General features: G+C 60.1%; 1 protein-coding gene across 1 annotated transcript; it reads left to right on the forward strand.

Annotated features, from left to right (window-relative positions):
* Positions 1-6,429: 6,429 nt before the first annotated feature.
* On the forward strand, positions 6,430-13,158 carry MATK (megakaryocyte-associated tyrosine kinase). Its single transcript, XM_028500437.1, is given in 13 exon segments — positions 6,430-6,814; positions 6,817-7,493; positions 7,876-7,989; positions 8,076-8,191; positions 8,278-8,497; positions 8,975-9,068; positions 10,499-10,564; positions 11,499-11,598; positions 11,674-11,758; positions 11,844-11,917; positions 12,032-12,227; positions 12,606-12,692; positions 12,788-13,158. Coding segments are annotated over 13 exon segments (2,118 nt in total). The 5' UTR covers positions 6,430-6,765; the 3' UTR covers positions 13,028-13,158.
* The last annotated feature ends 2,139 nt before the right edge of the window (positions 13,159-15,297 follow it).

Here is a 15,297-nt window from a genome sequence, read left to right on the forward strand (position 1 = left end):
GTGTGGAGGACAGGATCAGGAGGATCAAGGTGGGATCCTGGAGCAGGGGCACAGGAGCAAGTCTTCTGGTACCTTGTGGATCGCCCGCTGTCCCTCTAACTTTACCCTCTCACACAACTCTGCGTTCATTTGTTCTGGGAGGGCCTACTGTGTGCCAGGCTCCAGAGATAAATGCTTGCCCAGGCCAGAGCCAGTCCCTGCCCTCGCTCACGGAGCCTACGCTCTGTCAAGGGGAGCAAGGTGAGTCAAAGGCAGTCAACAGGAGCGAGTAAAACAGGGTAACCGGCAGTGATTCGGGCTTTGATGGTGGGTGGCCCCTCTGAGTGGTCAGGCACGGTCTCCTGGAAGAGTTGGAAATGATAAGAAGGAGCCTGCCTTGCGAAGAGCTGAGAGGAGCACACACTAGGAGGCAAAAACAGCACGTGCAAAGGCCCTGAGGCTGGATGGTGCCTGGAGCATTTGAGGAATAGGAGAGAGCTGGGAGCAGAGAGGTGACAGCGGCCTGCCAAGCCACAGCAGGGAGCTGGGTTTCACGAGCACAGCAGGCACCAGGGGAAGGTTCCAAGTCAGGAGGTGACACAGACCCAGGTTACATATATTGAACCCTTGAGCATGCCTGGGAAGTGAGGCGCCCAGCTCCACCTTTGGTACAAGGAAGACGGGACCAAGGGACATGGGGGAAGAGCAGGCACCCTCTCCCATCAAAGGCAGATCCTCCTGAAGCTCACCCTTGGCACCCACAGGGGGTCGTCCAAGAGGCCCTTCCTTGGACAAGTCAAGAATGGCCCAGCAGACCGCACTCTGGTTGCAAAGCATTTTTCCTCGAAAGAGGGGAGTATTCCTGCGCTGAATCCCCTGCGTCCCCTGGCAGGGAGAGAAAGCCAAATTTAAAGGTGTGTTAACTGGGGCAGTCTGATCCAGCCGAGTCTGATCCGGCGTGCTCCAGCCGAGGATCCGCTGGGGCCCCGCAGCTCAGCTGTCCCCACACCTGGCAGCAGCTGCCCTGCCTCACCTTCCCCTCCACATCCAGAAAGCTGTTACTGGCTCATTCTCTTTGGGAGGTCTACCGTGTGCCCCACACCTTGCCGGGCAGCCGGTATGTGGGCCCTGGAGCCAGACGGGCCTGAGCTTAAAGCCCAGCCCACCACTTCCCATGTCCTGGAGCATGGCACCCTCTGAGCCTCAGCTTTCTCATCTGCAAAATGGGTCCAATGAGAGCGCTCACCTCACAAGTGACAGGCACTGCTCATTACCTCTTCTCTCCCCAACATTCACTGGCTTAAAAAGTATGTTCTGAGCACCTGCTGTGTGCCAGGTACTGAGGCCACAGCAGTGAATGAAACCGTCCAAAATCCCTGCCTTCAGGGAGCTGACGTTCTAGAGAAGACGCAGCCAGTAAACAAGATAAAGTAAAATATATGTTCGGTCTGAACGTGGTAGTTCTACAGAGCTTCAAAGGAAGGGGGTGTTAAGTGTCAGCGGGTTGAAATGTTCTGTGGGGTTTCTGGAATGTTGGGAATGTCTGGGGAAGTGTCCCAGGCAGGAGGAACAGGAATGCAAAGGCCCTGAGGTGGGAGTGAGCCTGGGAGCTTTGAGGAAGTCCATATTTCCCAGCTTCCCCTGCTCCTGGGTTTGGCCTTGTAGCTAAATTCTACCCAGTGGGAAGAAGGGAAGGTGTCATGTGCATCTTGAAGGAACAGTCCTTAAAGGGAAGAGGTGCACCATTGTTCTCTGAAACTTCCTGCTTCCTGTTGGCTGGAATGCAGATGGGATGGATGGAGCTTGAGCAGTCATCTTGTATCAAGAGGTGGAAATTCAAGTGCTGAGAAAGGCAGAGCCAGAAGACGGCAGGAGCCTGGGTCCCTGTCACAGCCCTAGATTGCCTCCCTCAGAGAGGATTAATTCCTATCTAATTCAAACCTCTAGCACTGGGGGTCTTCTAGCCCGTGTAGCCAATCCTAATTCCAACTGATGCATTACGTAAAGTGCCTGTCACGTGATGCCCTTTGCTCATGCCTACTACGATTTTCGTCTGTATTAGTAAAGGAGAATAAGAAATGTACCCCGCCCTTTAGAAGTTTAGAACCCTAGTGGGGAAGTCCGCGGGCCTGACTCTCAGCCCCAGCCAGCTGTGTGACCAAGGGCAAGCAGCCTCGCCTCTCTGTCTCAGCTGCTCCAATTCCAAAGAGAGAGGATTGGCCCCAATAATCTCCAGGAGTTTGGAGAAGGGAGGGTTGGGCAAACTGCAACAGTGAAAACAGGAGAAAGATGAGAAAGGTGAGGAACGGTGAGATTTGGACAAGCAAAAGAAAGGCCTTTGGGAGGGGGATGGGGTAGGTCCATCAGGGCTCCTCTGTTGCCAGCGCCACCTGACCCGGTGGGTGGACGGCGGATTTATCAGCTTGTGGAAGGGGGCACCCCACCCAGGAGTTCCTTCTTTCTAGCGGGTTTAGGGCAACCTAATCTGACTCACCAGTTCCACATCATAGAATCCGTTCATTTCTTTTCTTTTTTTTTTTTTTTTTTTTTGTGGGGGGGCACTTGGCATGTGGGATCAGGAATCGAACCCACACCTCCTGCATTGGAATCGCGAAGTCTTAACCACTGGACCGCCAGGGAAGCCCCGATTCTGTTCATTTCAACACCGAACTTCTGGTCCCATTTTCAGTATTAGGAATCCCTTTGGTTGCAAGTGGCAGAAACCCCCTCCTGAAGCCACCAAAAAGCAAAGACCAGCTTCCAACACTAAGCAGAGCATGAACTCCAGGCATGGCTGGATCCAAGCATTTGAATTCTCCCTGAGGGGTTCAGTCTCTCTGCTTCCCTTGGGCTGGTTCCTTCTCAGGCAGGCTGATGGGCTTAGTCACTAAGGCCAGGTCCATGACCGTCACACAGCAAGATGAGAGGGCTAGTGTTGTGTCCTTTCAGGGCATTGAAGTGGGGTCTTACTCTGAGAAGGGTGGGGAAGGCTTCAAAAAGATGGCGAGAGCCGGGGATGCCCGCTGGACAAGGGAGTTGGACATCCCAGGCAGAGGGGGCAGCCAGGCAAACTCCTGCAGTTCAGCGCTGCCAGACTGGGAGGTATTTGGTAGGAGCAGGAGACGAGGCCCGAGGGGTCAGCTGGAGGCTGAACACGAAGAGCCCTGAGTGCCAGACTGAGCATCTGAGGCTCTGTCCTCGGGCAGTGGGGAGCTATGCAAGGGTATAGAGTGTGGAGTGGGGGGGGGGGGCACAGCCACGTTTTCATCCCGTGTTGGTGCAGTGGAAGGTGTATGATAGCAAGGCGGAAAACTGGAGGCAACCGAGAGAGCAGGGAGGGGGCTTCTGTGTCTCCAGCCTGCACCACATGGCTTGCCTGGGGCAGGGTGGGGTCAGAGAATTTCTGGAATCAAGTCAACAGGACTGAAATGCGGAGGGTGGGGAGCCTGGCACTGGGGAAGTCTGGGAGACCGATCCATGATGTGGCTACCAACTGGCTTCAGGCTGGTAGAAGGCAAGAGACAGGAGAAACTCGTATTGCCACCTCCAGGGACTAGAAGAGCCTTCGCGTCTTTGTGATTCAAAGTGGCTGATTCTTGGGGCTTCCCTGGTGGTGCAGTGGTTGAGAGTCCACCTGCCGATGCAGGGGACACGGGTTCGTGCCCCGGTCCGGGAAGATCCCACATGCCGCGGAGTGTCTAGGCCCATGAGCCATGGCCGCTGAGCCTGCGCGTCCGGAGCCTGTGCTCCGCAACGGGAGAGGCCACAACAGTGAGAGGTCCGCGTACCTCAAAAAAAAAATTTTTTAAAAGTGGCTGATTCTTGGATGCCTCCAGAGATGGGGAGCTCATCCCTCATGACCCAAATAAACCATGGACTCAAATCTATCCCCCTAGAGTCAGGCACAGCTCCATGCCCCATGCCCACACCATGGGGGCCTCCCTCACCCAGGCCAGCCCTTGTTGCTTTGGGCACCTGACGCTGTCTCCTTTTAAGACTGTCGTCCAGGGCATCCCTGGTGGCACAGTGGTTAAGAATCCGCCTGCCAATGCAGGGAACATGGGTTCGAGCCCTGGTCCGGGAAGATCCCACATGCCAAGGAGCAACTAAGCCCATGTGCCACAACTACTGAAGCCTGCGCACCTAGAGCCTGTGCTCCGCAACAAGAGAAGCCACTGCAGTGAGAAGCCTATGCACCACAATGAAGAGTAGCCCCTGCTCGCTGCAACTAAAGAAAGCCGGCACGCAGCAACGAAGACCCAACACAGCGAAAAATAAATTAATTAAATTTTTTAAAAAAGACTGTCCTCCAGTCTCAACACCTCTGGTTTCTCTGGTTATTCATTCCAGGGAGGGGCCTCCCAGAGTGTGGGACAAGGACCCCTGGGGGTCCTGGGGAGGATGTCGATGTTTCTCAGACACAAAGTATCATGGTTTTGCAGGGAGAGAAAGCAGACCCCTTCGACCTCCTCCCATCTCTCTGGCTGCATCAAGGAGAAAGTCTCCATGGGGTGCCAGGGTGTTGGGGTGTCTTAAGCACAGGCTCATGGCCTTGCTGAGCAGAGCAGGCAGACTTCCATCGTGGGCCTGGGGCCGCTGAAGTGGCTGGTGTGACTCTAATGGTGCTGCTGGGTTTCCTCTGTGGCTACTTTGACACTGCATTCCTATTTTGGGCAAGTGATGATGGTTTGCCATATATGGTTGGCCCCCAGTGACCCTGCTGAATGCCGGCTGCAGGGTCCCCAGCCCCTTGGTCCAAAGCAGTGTCCGTGGCTGGGAAGGGGGGGCTGGGGCACACCCTGGGATGATCCCACAGCCCAGATCCATGGAGCACAGGAAGCCTAACGAGCAGGAAACCTCCTGGCAAATGCTGCCAGCATTAGTAAATTACACCACCACAGAGAAAGACGTCCTCCCCCTTGCTCGCCTCCTACCTGCTTCCTTCACTGGGAATAACCCTTTGCCGGTTGGAGGGTCCCCTTCTGGAATGTTCCCCTTGGACTTACTGTCTCCTGCGTAATGTGAATGGGATCGTGCATTTTGTTTTGTATCACATTCTGGTAAGTGGTGGTTGTTTTTGACAACCAGAGATTTTAGCATTTTAATACACATAGTTTCCTAGTTTTTGTTGCATAATATTGCATGATATTGAATATCTGTAATTCTTGTAACTGGGCCTCTATTGCCAGAAGTCACATGACACCTTAGAGGCACAGACAGCCTTTTGGGGTACCAGAAAATTAAATTCTGGGCATCTTGCTTCATCACCCTGCTGAGATCAGCTTCATCCTTGTCCAAGCGGAGTCCTCCACTCATAGAAAGAATTGTAAGGGAGATCGCAGAGCGAAAGCTGGGAGCCAGGCCCCCAGGGGATGAAATGCTCATCAAGTTGTCCTCTGAGCTGGAAGCTGGTGCTGCCTGGCCCTACAGAGGAGGAAACTGAGGCTGGGAGGGGGCAGCACCTGCCTCTGGCACAGCTGCGTTGGCGCTGTGGAGGCCCCGCTCTTACCGTCCAAGGATGGCTGCTCTGCCAGGAGGCCTCCAGTTCCAGATGATTTTTTTCCTGTGGCCCCAATTTTCCCTTAATGTCGTTGATGATGATAAGGATATTCATAGTGGTTGACATTTTGAGGGCTTTCTTTGCTCCAGGCACCAGCAGCCCTCTCCAGGGGCCAGGTACTGAAATGAGATCCTTGTTGTTAGAGGAGTTGACTGAGGGCGTTGGAATCCCAGTCAGAAGGGTCCACCGTGTTGTCTGCGCTCTGTGGCTTGCTTACCTCCCCGGACGGGAAGCTCACTCTCCTTCACCTCCCTATGCTCGCTTGGCACTAGCTCCACGCTCCAAGGTGTGGGTTCCCGGAATGGGCAGGGGTGCGCGCCCCGCAGCGCCAGGCCAGGAAGCAGCGTGGAGCCCGAGAACGCCGCCGGCCCCCGCCCGGGCCGCGCGGGAGGCGCCTGGGGCCTCGGAGGCGGGGCGGGGAGGGGCCGCTGGCGGCGGCGGCGGCGCGCTAAGCAGACCGCAGACCGGCCGGCGCTAGGACCCGCGGGGGCCTCCCAGGCCGCCGCGCCTCCCGCTCCCCACCTCCTCAATCCCAGCCTTCCCCCCCAAAATGAGGAAGCGGAGCAACTTGCTCCAAGTTGTGCAGCCGGGGCCGCCTCGGGGTGCGCAGCCGGCGCGCGGGGGCCCTCCTGGGGGCGGGCGCGGGGTGCGGCCCAGGGGCGACCCCTGAACAGGTGAGCGCGCCGGTGGGGATGGTGGGGAGAGACGGTGGGACAGTGGGGGGACCCCAAGGGCTCGCGGTTGGAGGTATGCCGGGCGAGCGCGGGAGGGGCCGGTGTGCGAGCGCGAGCGTGCGCGTCCGGGGCGCGCGTCCGGTACGCGGCTGGGGCGGGGGTGGTTAGATGCGACCAGGAGCGGGGTGGGGTGGGGTGGTATTTTTGTGGGTGCGGGTGTGCGCGTCTGCAAGCCCCTGGGTGTGTGTACCCGCGGGTCCACGTGGAGGGATGTGCGCGTGTCTCCGAGCTGCGTGTGCGCGGCCCTGCGTGTAGCTCTGCGTGCCCGAGTGGCCCAGCGTCTGGCGCCCAGGTGTTCAAGTGTGGGTTTGTGTGTGGTCGGGGTGGGGTGCCGGTACACACGTTTCTGAATGTCCGAGAGTCTGTGCGTGTGTTCACACGTGTAGACGTGTGTGCACAACTGTCTCTAGGAGAACCTGCTTTTGCTTGCATACCCGCGTGCCTGTGGGTACCTGTGTCCACCTGTGTGTCTCTGTGTGTACATGGATCAGTATGCGTGTGAGTACACGTAGGGCTGGGCATTTCTGGGGGCACATATTCGAGGGCAGAGACTCACCCCTCCCAACCTGTCCCACTGCCTAGCCACCTGGTGGTGTCCATGGGGGAAGCAGGGAGCGGAAATGCCCCGGCCCCAGCAGTAGTGAGGGACTTTGTGTGTCCGTCCTGGGTCCGCGTGGGGTGGGAGAGGAGAGAGGCTCAGCTGGTGGCCACAGGAGCCCAGCAGGGCTGCACTGCTCCGGCCCCCACCCCCTTCAGGGTCAGAGATTCTTAGGAATGACCTTGAATCATCCTCTATTTCCTTGTCCTGTCCCTGCCTACTTACCAGAAAAGAGGAAGAACCAGGCTCCATTAGGTGGCTCCAAGCTCCCCGCGCACTGTGTGGGCTGCTGGGGCCTGAGTCAGCCCCTGGCCACTTGCTCTGTGCCTGCCTTGTGCCTCAGTTTCTCTTTGGGGATGATGGCGGGGCCAGGCTCCATGCTAAGGAACTCTTCCAGGGAAAGACCACCTCCCCAGAGGGGCTTGGGGAGCCCCTACAAGCCTGGGGAGGCTGGCTGGCTGTCACCTCCACCTGGCCTGGGCTGGAAGTGGTAGTCATGGCCCCTGGGGCCCCAGCCTCGCTTGAATCTGGGCTCTCCAGCTGGTCTCTGCCCCCTCCCCAGGGGAGCCCTCGCTTCCTCCACGCCTGGCACCCCTCACCCATCTCAGCCAGGATGCCAACGGTGAGTACCCCCAACTTGGGTGCCTGTGCCCCGTCTCTTGCTCTGCTCAGTCCACAGGAGCTCTGCTCCATGGGGAGCGGGAGGTTTACTCTCTGACCCGTGGCCCCTTGGCGGTGTCTGCCAGTCTTCCTCTATCATTTGGTGTTGCTCTTCTTTCACCCTTTCCTCCTGCCCTCCTTCCCTGGGCCCCGGCTCTGTGGCTCTGATATGTCCTCTGCTTGCTCCCTCGCCCTCTCTCCTCTCCTCTCTCGCTGTGTGCTGCTTGTGATCTCTGCCTCGATCCAGTCTTTCTCTCTCCTCTGGGCATCTCTCTCCCCTCACCCCGCATCTCTCTCATGACCCCTTTCCCTCTCTCTCGGCACTCCCCCCCACCACCCGCTAGAGGCGCTGGGCCCCAGGCACCCAATGCATCACCAAGTGTGAGCACACGCGCCCCAAGCCCGGGGAGCTGGCCTTCCGCAAGGGTGACGTGGTCACCATCCTGGAGGCCTGCGAGGTGAGTGGGGAGGGGGGGTGTGCCTGGGGAGAGGCGACTCCTCCAGGAAACCATCCCACCGACCCCACCTGGCTCCCTTCCCGCAGAACAAGAGCTGGTACCGCGCCAAGCACCACGCCAGCGGGCAGGAGGGGCTGCTGGCGGCGGGCGCACTGCGGGAGCGCGAGGCCCTCTCGGCGGACCCCAAGCTTAGCCTCATGCCGTGAGTCGTGGGGAAGAGACCGGGACCGGGGCGGGGTCAGCGGGGCCCGGCCAGCCATGCCCAGCCCGCCTTCCCGCCGGCCGCAGGTGGTTCCACGGGAAGATCTCGGGCCAGGAGGCTGTGCAGCAGCTGCAGCCGCCCGAGGACGGGCTGTTCCTGGTGCGAGAGTCCGCGCGGCACCCGGGCGACTACGTGCTGTGCGTGAGCTTCGGCCGTGACGTCATCCACTACCGTGTGCTGCACCGCGACGGCCACCTCACCATCGACGAGGCGGTCTGCTTCTGCAACCTCATGGATATGGTGGAGGTGCGGCCGCCACAGGCCTGGGACCCCAGAGCCCATGCCCCCCCATTGCAGAGATGGAGGGATGCCAGGCTCTGCCCTACCCCTACGGCTGGCTGGACATGGGACCCCAGAGGTGTCTGCTCCCCAGTGGGGAGAAGGAGGGGCTGGTCTCCACGGGCCACCAAACCCTACAGTTGGTCTGAGTCCTCCAGGTCCCACCTCCAGAGACTGGGGTGACTCCTCTGGGGACACCTAGGAACCTCCAATTTGACACCAATGCCAAGACACTCCCCATCCTCCTGTTTCCTGCTAGTCTGCATCCTTTCCTGTTCCCATGGAAACCAGCCTAAAGAGTCCTGTGGGAACGAACCCCCTCTCCTCCTCCCCAGCTCCCACCCACCCCATCCAGAGATTCCCCCTAGGAAGGGGATGGGATGCAGGGGTTCCCTCACCCACGGGGTGGGCTCATGGCTGCCTCTGCCCTGCCCCACCCTGCAGCATTACAGCAAGGACAAGGGGGCCATCTGCACGAAGCTGGTGAAACCCAAGAGAAAGCAGGGCACCAAGTCAGCGGAGGAGGAGCTGGCCAAGGGTAGGGGGCCCCGCCCTTCCTCTCAGTGTTAGCCTGGCCTGGGGAGGCAGGGCCCTGGGGCCTGGGCACACGGCCAAGGCCACATCACCTGAGCAGGTCGCTGTGCCTGGCTCTGCAGGCAGAAGACCTGGGCTGCCCTTGGGCCGGGCGGGGCACAATATTGATCTGGTTCTCACACCTGCTGCTTCCCCCCACCCCGACCCCTGCCCCTGTTCCCATCATCCTTGAGCCAGAAACCCTGGGCAGATCCTCGACGCCCCCCACCTTCCCACATCCCCTCCATGGTCAAGTTCTAACACCTGTTTAAACCTGGCCCCTCCCCAGGACTTCCAGTGGTTAGGACTTATCGCTTCCACTGCAGGGGGTGGCAAGGGTTCACTCCCTGGTCGGGGAACTAAGATCCCGCAGCCACCCGGCGCCGCCAAAAAAAAAAAAAAAAATCTGGCCCCTCCCTGCCTGGCTGCCCCTGCCCTAGCCCAGCCTCAGACCGTCCAGTCGGACCACCTCTTTCCTGAGGGGGGGAGTCCGCCTTCTTCCCAAACCCTGCGGCCTCAGAGGCAGCTGTCTACCGTGAAAATCACCCATATAACTCCCCTGCCTAAAGGAGGGAGTTCGGGCAGCTCCATTGCCTTCCAGAACCCTCCCCTGTGGCTGAGCTACCTTTCCTGCTTCATCTACAAGGCCCTTCCTCTATTCCACAAGCCCCTGGGATTGTGTGACCCCTCGTTTCCTCTCATGCCTCTGTACTGTTGTGCCTTCTATTCCCCTCACCTGAAATGCTTTTCCAGCCCTTGAGTAGTGAAATCCTCCATGCTCAGAGCCAATGTGCCCTACCGTGGCCACCCCTTTTGAACCTGGTGATCGTGGCTGTCTCCTTGGAAGCGTCTTGGGGATGGCACCTGGGTGGAGGCTGGTGTCACCGTGCCTGATTGTACTCAAGGGCTCGTGATTTGGAGAGGGGCTTTGGGGAGGGAGAGGAGGAGACCTACAGAACCTGCTGAGGGCGGGGGGGAAGAACACAGGGGTGCTTGAGAGAAAGATCAGGGAAGCTGGAACACAGATGATGACTTAGAGTGCTGGAAGATTCTGGAAGGTTCCAGAACCTTTACCAGAAGATTCTGGAAGTGTTACCAGTCTCTGTTGTATTTTTTGGCCTGTGTGTGTGTCCCTGGGTGGTCAGGGATAAAGGATTGTAAAGGAAGAGCCCACAGGGTCCTTGGAAGGACACAGTCTCCAGATGGAACAGAGAAGGGCTCTGTTGCTTTGGGCCGCCCAATAACTGGTACCAGGAGTGCGGAGCCTCAGACACGCCCTTGGGCCACTGCTGGGGACGCGTGCCATGGGAGACACGGCCTGGTCTCCCGCCAGGTGGAGCTGCCGTGGGAGGGGCTGGCACCTGGCAGCCCTCTGACCGGGTCTCCCCCCGACAGCCGGCTGGTTACTGAACCTGCAGCATTTGACGTTGGGAGCGCAGATCGGAGAAGGAGAGTTTGGAGGTGAGCAGGGGGCCTGGCAGGGGCTGAAGGAGGGTGGGGGGTCCCAGAGATGAATTCACATCCACATTTGATACCTACTTGCTGTGTGGCTGAGAACCCAAGGGCTCCTCCCTGTGAAAGGAGGTTCATGACAGCCAGGGCCAGGAGAAAGGTAGTTCAGGCAGGCACCCAGCGGGTGTGAGTCCTTCACAACCCGGGGCTCTTCCGCACACTGGTCCCTCTGGTCCCTCTTTTGTTTTGTTGTTGTTTTTTTTCCCCGGGCCGCACTGCATGGCATGCGGGATCTTAGTCCCCAGCCGGGATGGAACCCCCGCCCCCTGCAGTGGAAGCGCTGATTCTTAACCACCGGATTGTCAGGGAAGTCCCTGGTCCCTCTGTTTTGATGCCGTTGCCTGAAGTTATTATCCTGGAAGGCCCTGGGGCCTAGATCAGAGCTCACAGACCTTCTCTGGAAAGGGCTGGAGTATGTGTATTTTGGTGGCCAAAATGGTGGCCATCTGTCACATCTGCTCAGCTCTGTCCTTGTAGCAGGAAAGCAGCCACAGGCCGCAGGGAGATGAACAGGCATGGCCGTGTGCCAATAAAACTTTATTTATGGACACTGAAATTGAATTCTGTGCAATTTTCATGTCATAAAATATTCTTCTCGATCTTTTTTCAACCATTTAAAAATGTAAAAACCCATTCTGAGCTTGCGGGCCTTGCAAAAACCCACGTTGGGACTGGATTGGGCCCGAGGGCTGGAGTTTGCAGACTGGTTTAGGTGATTCTCTTTGCTCAGGGATCTGGAGCTTGTAGGGGAGGGGTTTCCAGGCCTGGGGACCCACCGCTGCATCGGCATCCTTGGGGGTTAGTGTGAGTGGGTATGTCCCTGGACAGACTGTGTCTGTCCAGTCTCTGTGGGGTCCTGATCTCCTCCCCCACCGGCCCCCAGCCGTCCTGCAGGGTGAGTACCTGGGACAGAAGGTGGCCGTGAAGAACATCAAGTGCGATGTGACAGCCCAGGCCTTCCTGGACGAGACGGCGGTCATGACGTGAGTCCTGGTGAGGGGAGGGCACCCTGGGGTGGGGGTCCAAGCCACCTTCACCCCACGCCCGCCTGCCCCCAGGAAGATGCAGCATAAGAACCTGGTGCGTCTGCTGGGTGTGATACTGCACCAGGGCCTCTACATCGTCATGGAGCACGTGAGCAAGGTGGGGGCAGGGCCCGAGGGTCGGGCGGGGTGCGGCGGCCGAGCAGCCTCCAGCAGCCCTCACCCCACCCGTGTCTCCCACACAGGGTAACCTGGTGAATTTTCTACGGACGCGGGGCCGGGCCCTTGTGAACACCCCCCAGCTCCTGCAGTTCTCCCTGTGAGTGGGGCTCCCGGGGGCAGGGAGACCGAGGCCCCGAGCAGGGAGGAGCCTGGCCTTGGGAGCCTGTGGTCCAGGCACCCGAGCCCCGTGCCTACCACCCCTCCACTCCAGGCACGTGGCCGAGGGCATGGAATACCTGGAGAGCAAGAAGCTGGTGCACCGAGACCTGGCCGCCCGGAACATCCTCGTGTCCGAGGACCTGGTGGCCAAGGTCAGCGACTTTGGCCTGGCCAAAGCCGAGCGGAAGGGGCTGGACTCCAGCCGGCTTCCAGTCAAGTGGACGGCACCCGAGGCTCTCAAACACGGGGTGAGCCCCCCATACCCCCCAGGGCCCTTGGAACCCTAGCTCTACTGTGCGACCCTGGGCCTGTCTCTTGCCTCTCTGAACCTCCAAGGGAATGGCTCCACCTCCCTGGTAAGCCCTTGGCCCATAATTGTTCCTTTTAGCCCCAGTCTGGGCCTTGATCTCCTCATTTCTGAAACAGTCTTGGGCTCAGCAAGTGAGAGCAAGAATAACCTCGTTCTTGCACTGAGTCTGGGTTGGTGGGTGGGGCGGATTCAGAGGCAGGAGCCTACTGGGAGGAGACCTGGGACTAAAGGTCAACCCAGGGGGACTTCCTGGAGGAAGCAGGGGCTGGGGCAGAAGCCCTGAGGGGTCCCTCTCCCCCGATCTCTGGCCCCACAGAAGTTCTCCAGCAAGTCGGACGTCTGGAGTTTCGGGGTGCTGCTGTGGGAGGTCTTCTCATACGGCCGGGCTCCATACCCCAAGATGGTGAGCAGGGGCGGGGGGGCGGCGCTGGGTCCCCCGCATGTCTAGGGGTCATGATCCTGACCCCCAGTCCGCACCGGCGTGCCCTCTGCCCGTAGTCGCTGAAGGAGGTATCAGAGGCCGTGGAGAAGGGGTACCGCATGGAGCCCCCCGAGGGCTGCCCGGGTCCCATCCACGCCCTCATGGGCAGCTGCTGGGAGGCTGAGCCCGCTCGCCGGCCGCCCTTCCGCAAACTGGCTGAGAAGCTGGCTCGGGAGCTGCGCAGCGCGGGCGCCTCGGCCCCCAACGGGGGGCAGGATGCAGACGGTCCCACCTTGCCCCGCAGCCAGGAGCCCTGACCCTGCCCGCGGGGCCTCGGGCCCCTGAGGGCTGAGACAGTGGGGGGCACAGGGTGGGGACTCGGGCCAGGCCTGAGGAGGGGCAGGGCCAGCGAGCTGCCCGCCCGGCTCACATCACAGGGGCAGGCTGCATCGGCGGGGGGGCTCTGGGCAGCCCGTGGGCACCACATCCCCAGGGAAGTGAAGGATTAGCGCCTGGATAAAGACTGGTTCCAAGGACTGGGTGTCTGAGTCTCTCTCTGCTACCACTCTGGGGGCCCCGTCACTCACGGGGGGTGATCTGCCTGCCCACTGAGGGGTTCACCCGGCTAGGACCTTGCAGCCCAGAGGGGCATATATTTTCCCTGGGATGGGGCCAGGAGACCCCCAGGCCAGGGATCACAGCCACCCGTGGAGCCACTTGCCATCACCCACAGGTCCACCACTTCCTTTGGTGGCAAGGACCCCACCGTAGCCCTCAGGGTCCCAGGTGCAAAGGACAGTGGGAGAGTGCCAGCGGCTGTGGACATCCGAGTCCCCTGTCCTGGCATCCTCTTCTCCCCAGCCTTGCCCCTCGTCCCCTCCTGGGGCGCTCCAGTGTGGCTATGTCCTCCTCCTGTCACGACCCAACAGCCTCACCCGGTGACTCCAGGGAACACTCGCTGAAAAAAGCCAGCCGCACGGCCCGTCCCAAGGCCCTGCCCCTCCCGTCCACTCTCGAGCGGGGGCTGGGTCTCCGGGCTTGCACCCCCAGGTTCGAATCCTGACTCGACCCGTAGCTGTGTGGCCCAGGCTTGCCGTGAGCCACTGTGTCAAACTGAGGGCATGTCTGGGATGGGGGATGTTAGTGCTAAACTCGGGGTGTCCTGGGCAAACTAGAGGGGCGGCCCCCCTCCATGGGCCCCCAAAGCGTCCTCTATGACCAGGCGTCTTTTCCAGGGGAGACGTGGGGACCCTGCGGGCTCACACCAGTGAAGGACTGAGAGCACACAGCTAGTGCTCAGCTATTACTGTGACTGTCAGCCACCCTCTCTCTGATGACGCTTCCAGACAGCCAGCCTCTAGGTTGCCTGGAGAGGGGGTTTCTGGCCAGCTCGGTGTGGGCCCCTCCCCAGGACCCCCTGAGCTGGTGAGGGGACACCAGGCCACAGCACGGCCTCCCACCTTCACTGCCCCACCCCTGCCTGAGCGGAGCCTGAGGAATGTCTCAAGGTCACGCTGACCTCCTGCAGTTCGCCCCCTGAGCCCCGCCCACCCTCTGGCCTCAGTTTCCCCACCAGCACCCGAAGGGGTTTAGCGATTCTTCCTGGGGGAGAAATGAAGGGTGGGAGGCTGGAAGGGCTGAGAGTGGCCTGGCCCCTGCCTAATCCAGATGGAAGGGGCCGCCTGTCACCGTGGCCCCGCACCACCCTGGCCTGCCCCTAATCCGGCGCTCTAAGCTGACACAGCGTCTGGACCTTCAGCCGCATCCTGCTAAATCGCCAAAGCCCCCTGCGCCTAACACCCAAATCCCTCCTGCGCCTCTTAACCCACCCAGGGCCAATTAGCTAAATGGGGCCTGTGAACAGAGCAGCTCTTTAGCGTTTCCAGGTGATGAAGCGGTTAGGGGAATTACCTGCCCCCTCCACAGGGCCCCAGCCCACCGTACAGGCGGGGCAGCTGAGGCCCGGAGGGGCCCCAGGAGCCTCTGGAAGCCCTCCGGCCTGGGCTCGGGGCTTCTGGGGCCTCCCTGCCTGGCCAACGCCTTGCCCACCGGGCCGTCCCTCCTCGTCCAAGGCTGCTCGCCCCTGCCCCCGACTTCTCCAGGGCCTGCACCCCTTTGCTGCATGTGAGTGTGTCTGAGCGTGTGTGTGTGGGTGTGTGTGGGTGTGTGTGGGTGTGTGTGTGTGTGTGTGTGCCTTTCCCCTACAAAGCCAACATTTCCTACAGTCCCTTATCTCTGCAAAGCCAGCCAGCAGAGATGAGATAAGGACTTATCGCTGCTTCCTCTGCACTCACTCCCCAGTCCATCCACGGGCCTGGGTCTCCCACCTTGCTCCGCCGCTGGGACAGACTCCCTCTGTCCTCCTCCTGGGCCTCATCCTGCCCCCTCTCAACCCCAGTGCCCCTCCTCTCTGTTTTCAGGCCCCCCATCTCCGCCTGAGCCCCCAAGCCCCTTGGACTGGGGAGGGGGATTGGCAAGATCCTGCTCCGGCTCTCAGGCCACCGCCTGAGGGACAGTCCCATCATCCACCTGTCCCAAAAACAGGGCCTGGGTATACCGGTCCTCTTCCCTCCTCCTCAGACTTTCT

Source organism: Physeter macrocephalus, chromosome 2 (assembly GCF_002837175.3).
Source record: "Physeter macrocephalus isolate SW-GA chromosome 2, ASM283717v5, whole genome shotgun sequence".
Classification (NCBI taxonomy): domain Eukaryota; kingdom Metazoa; phylum Chordata; class Mammalia; order Artiodactyla; family Physeteridae; genus Physeter; species Physeter macrocephalus.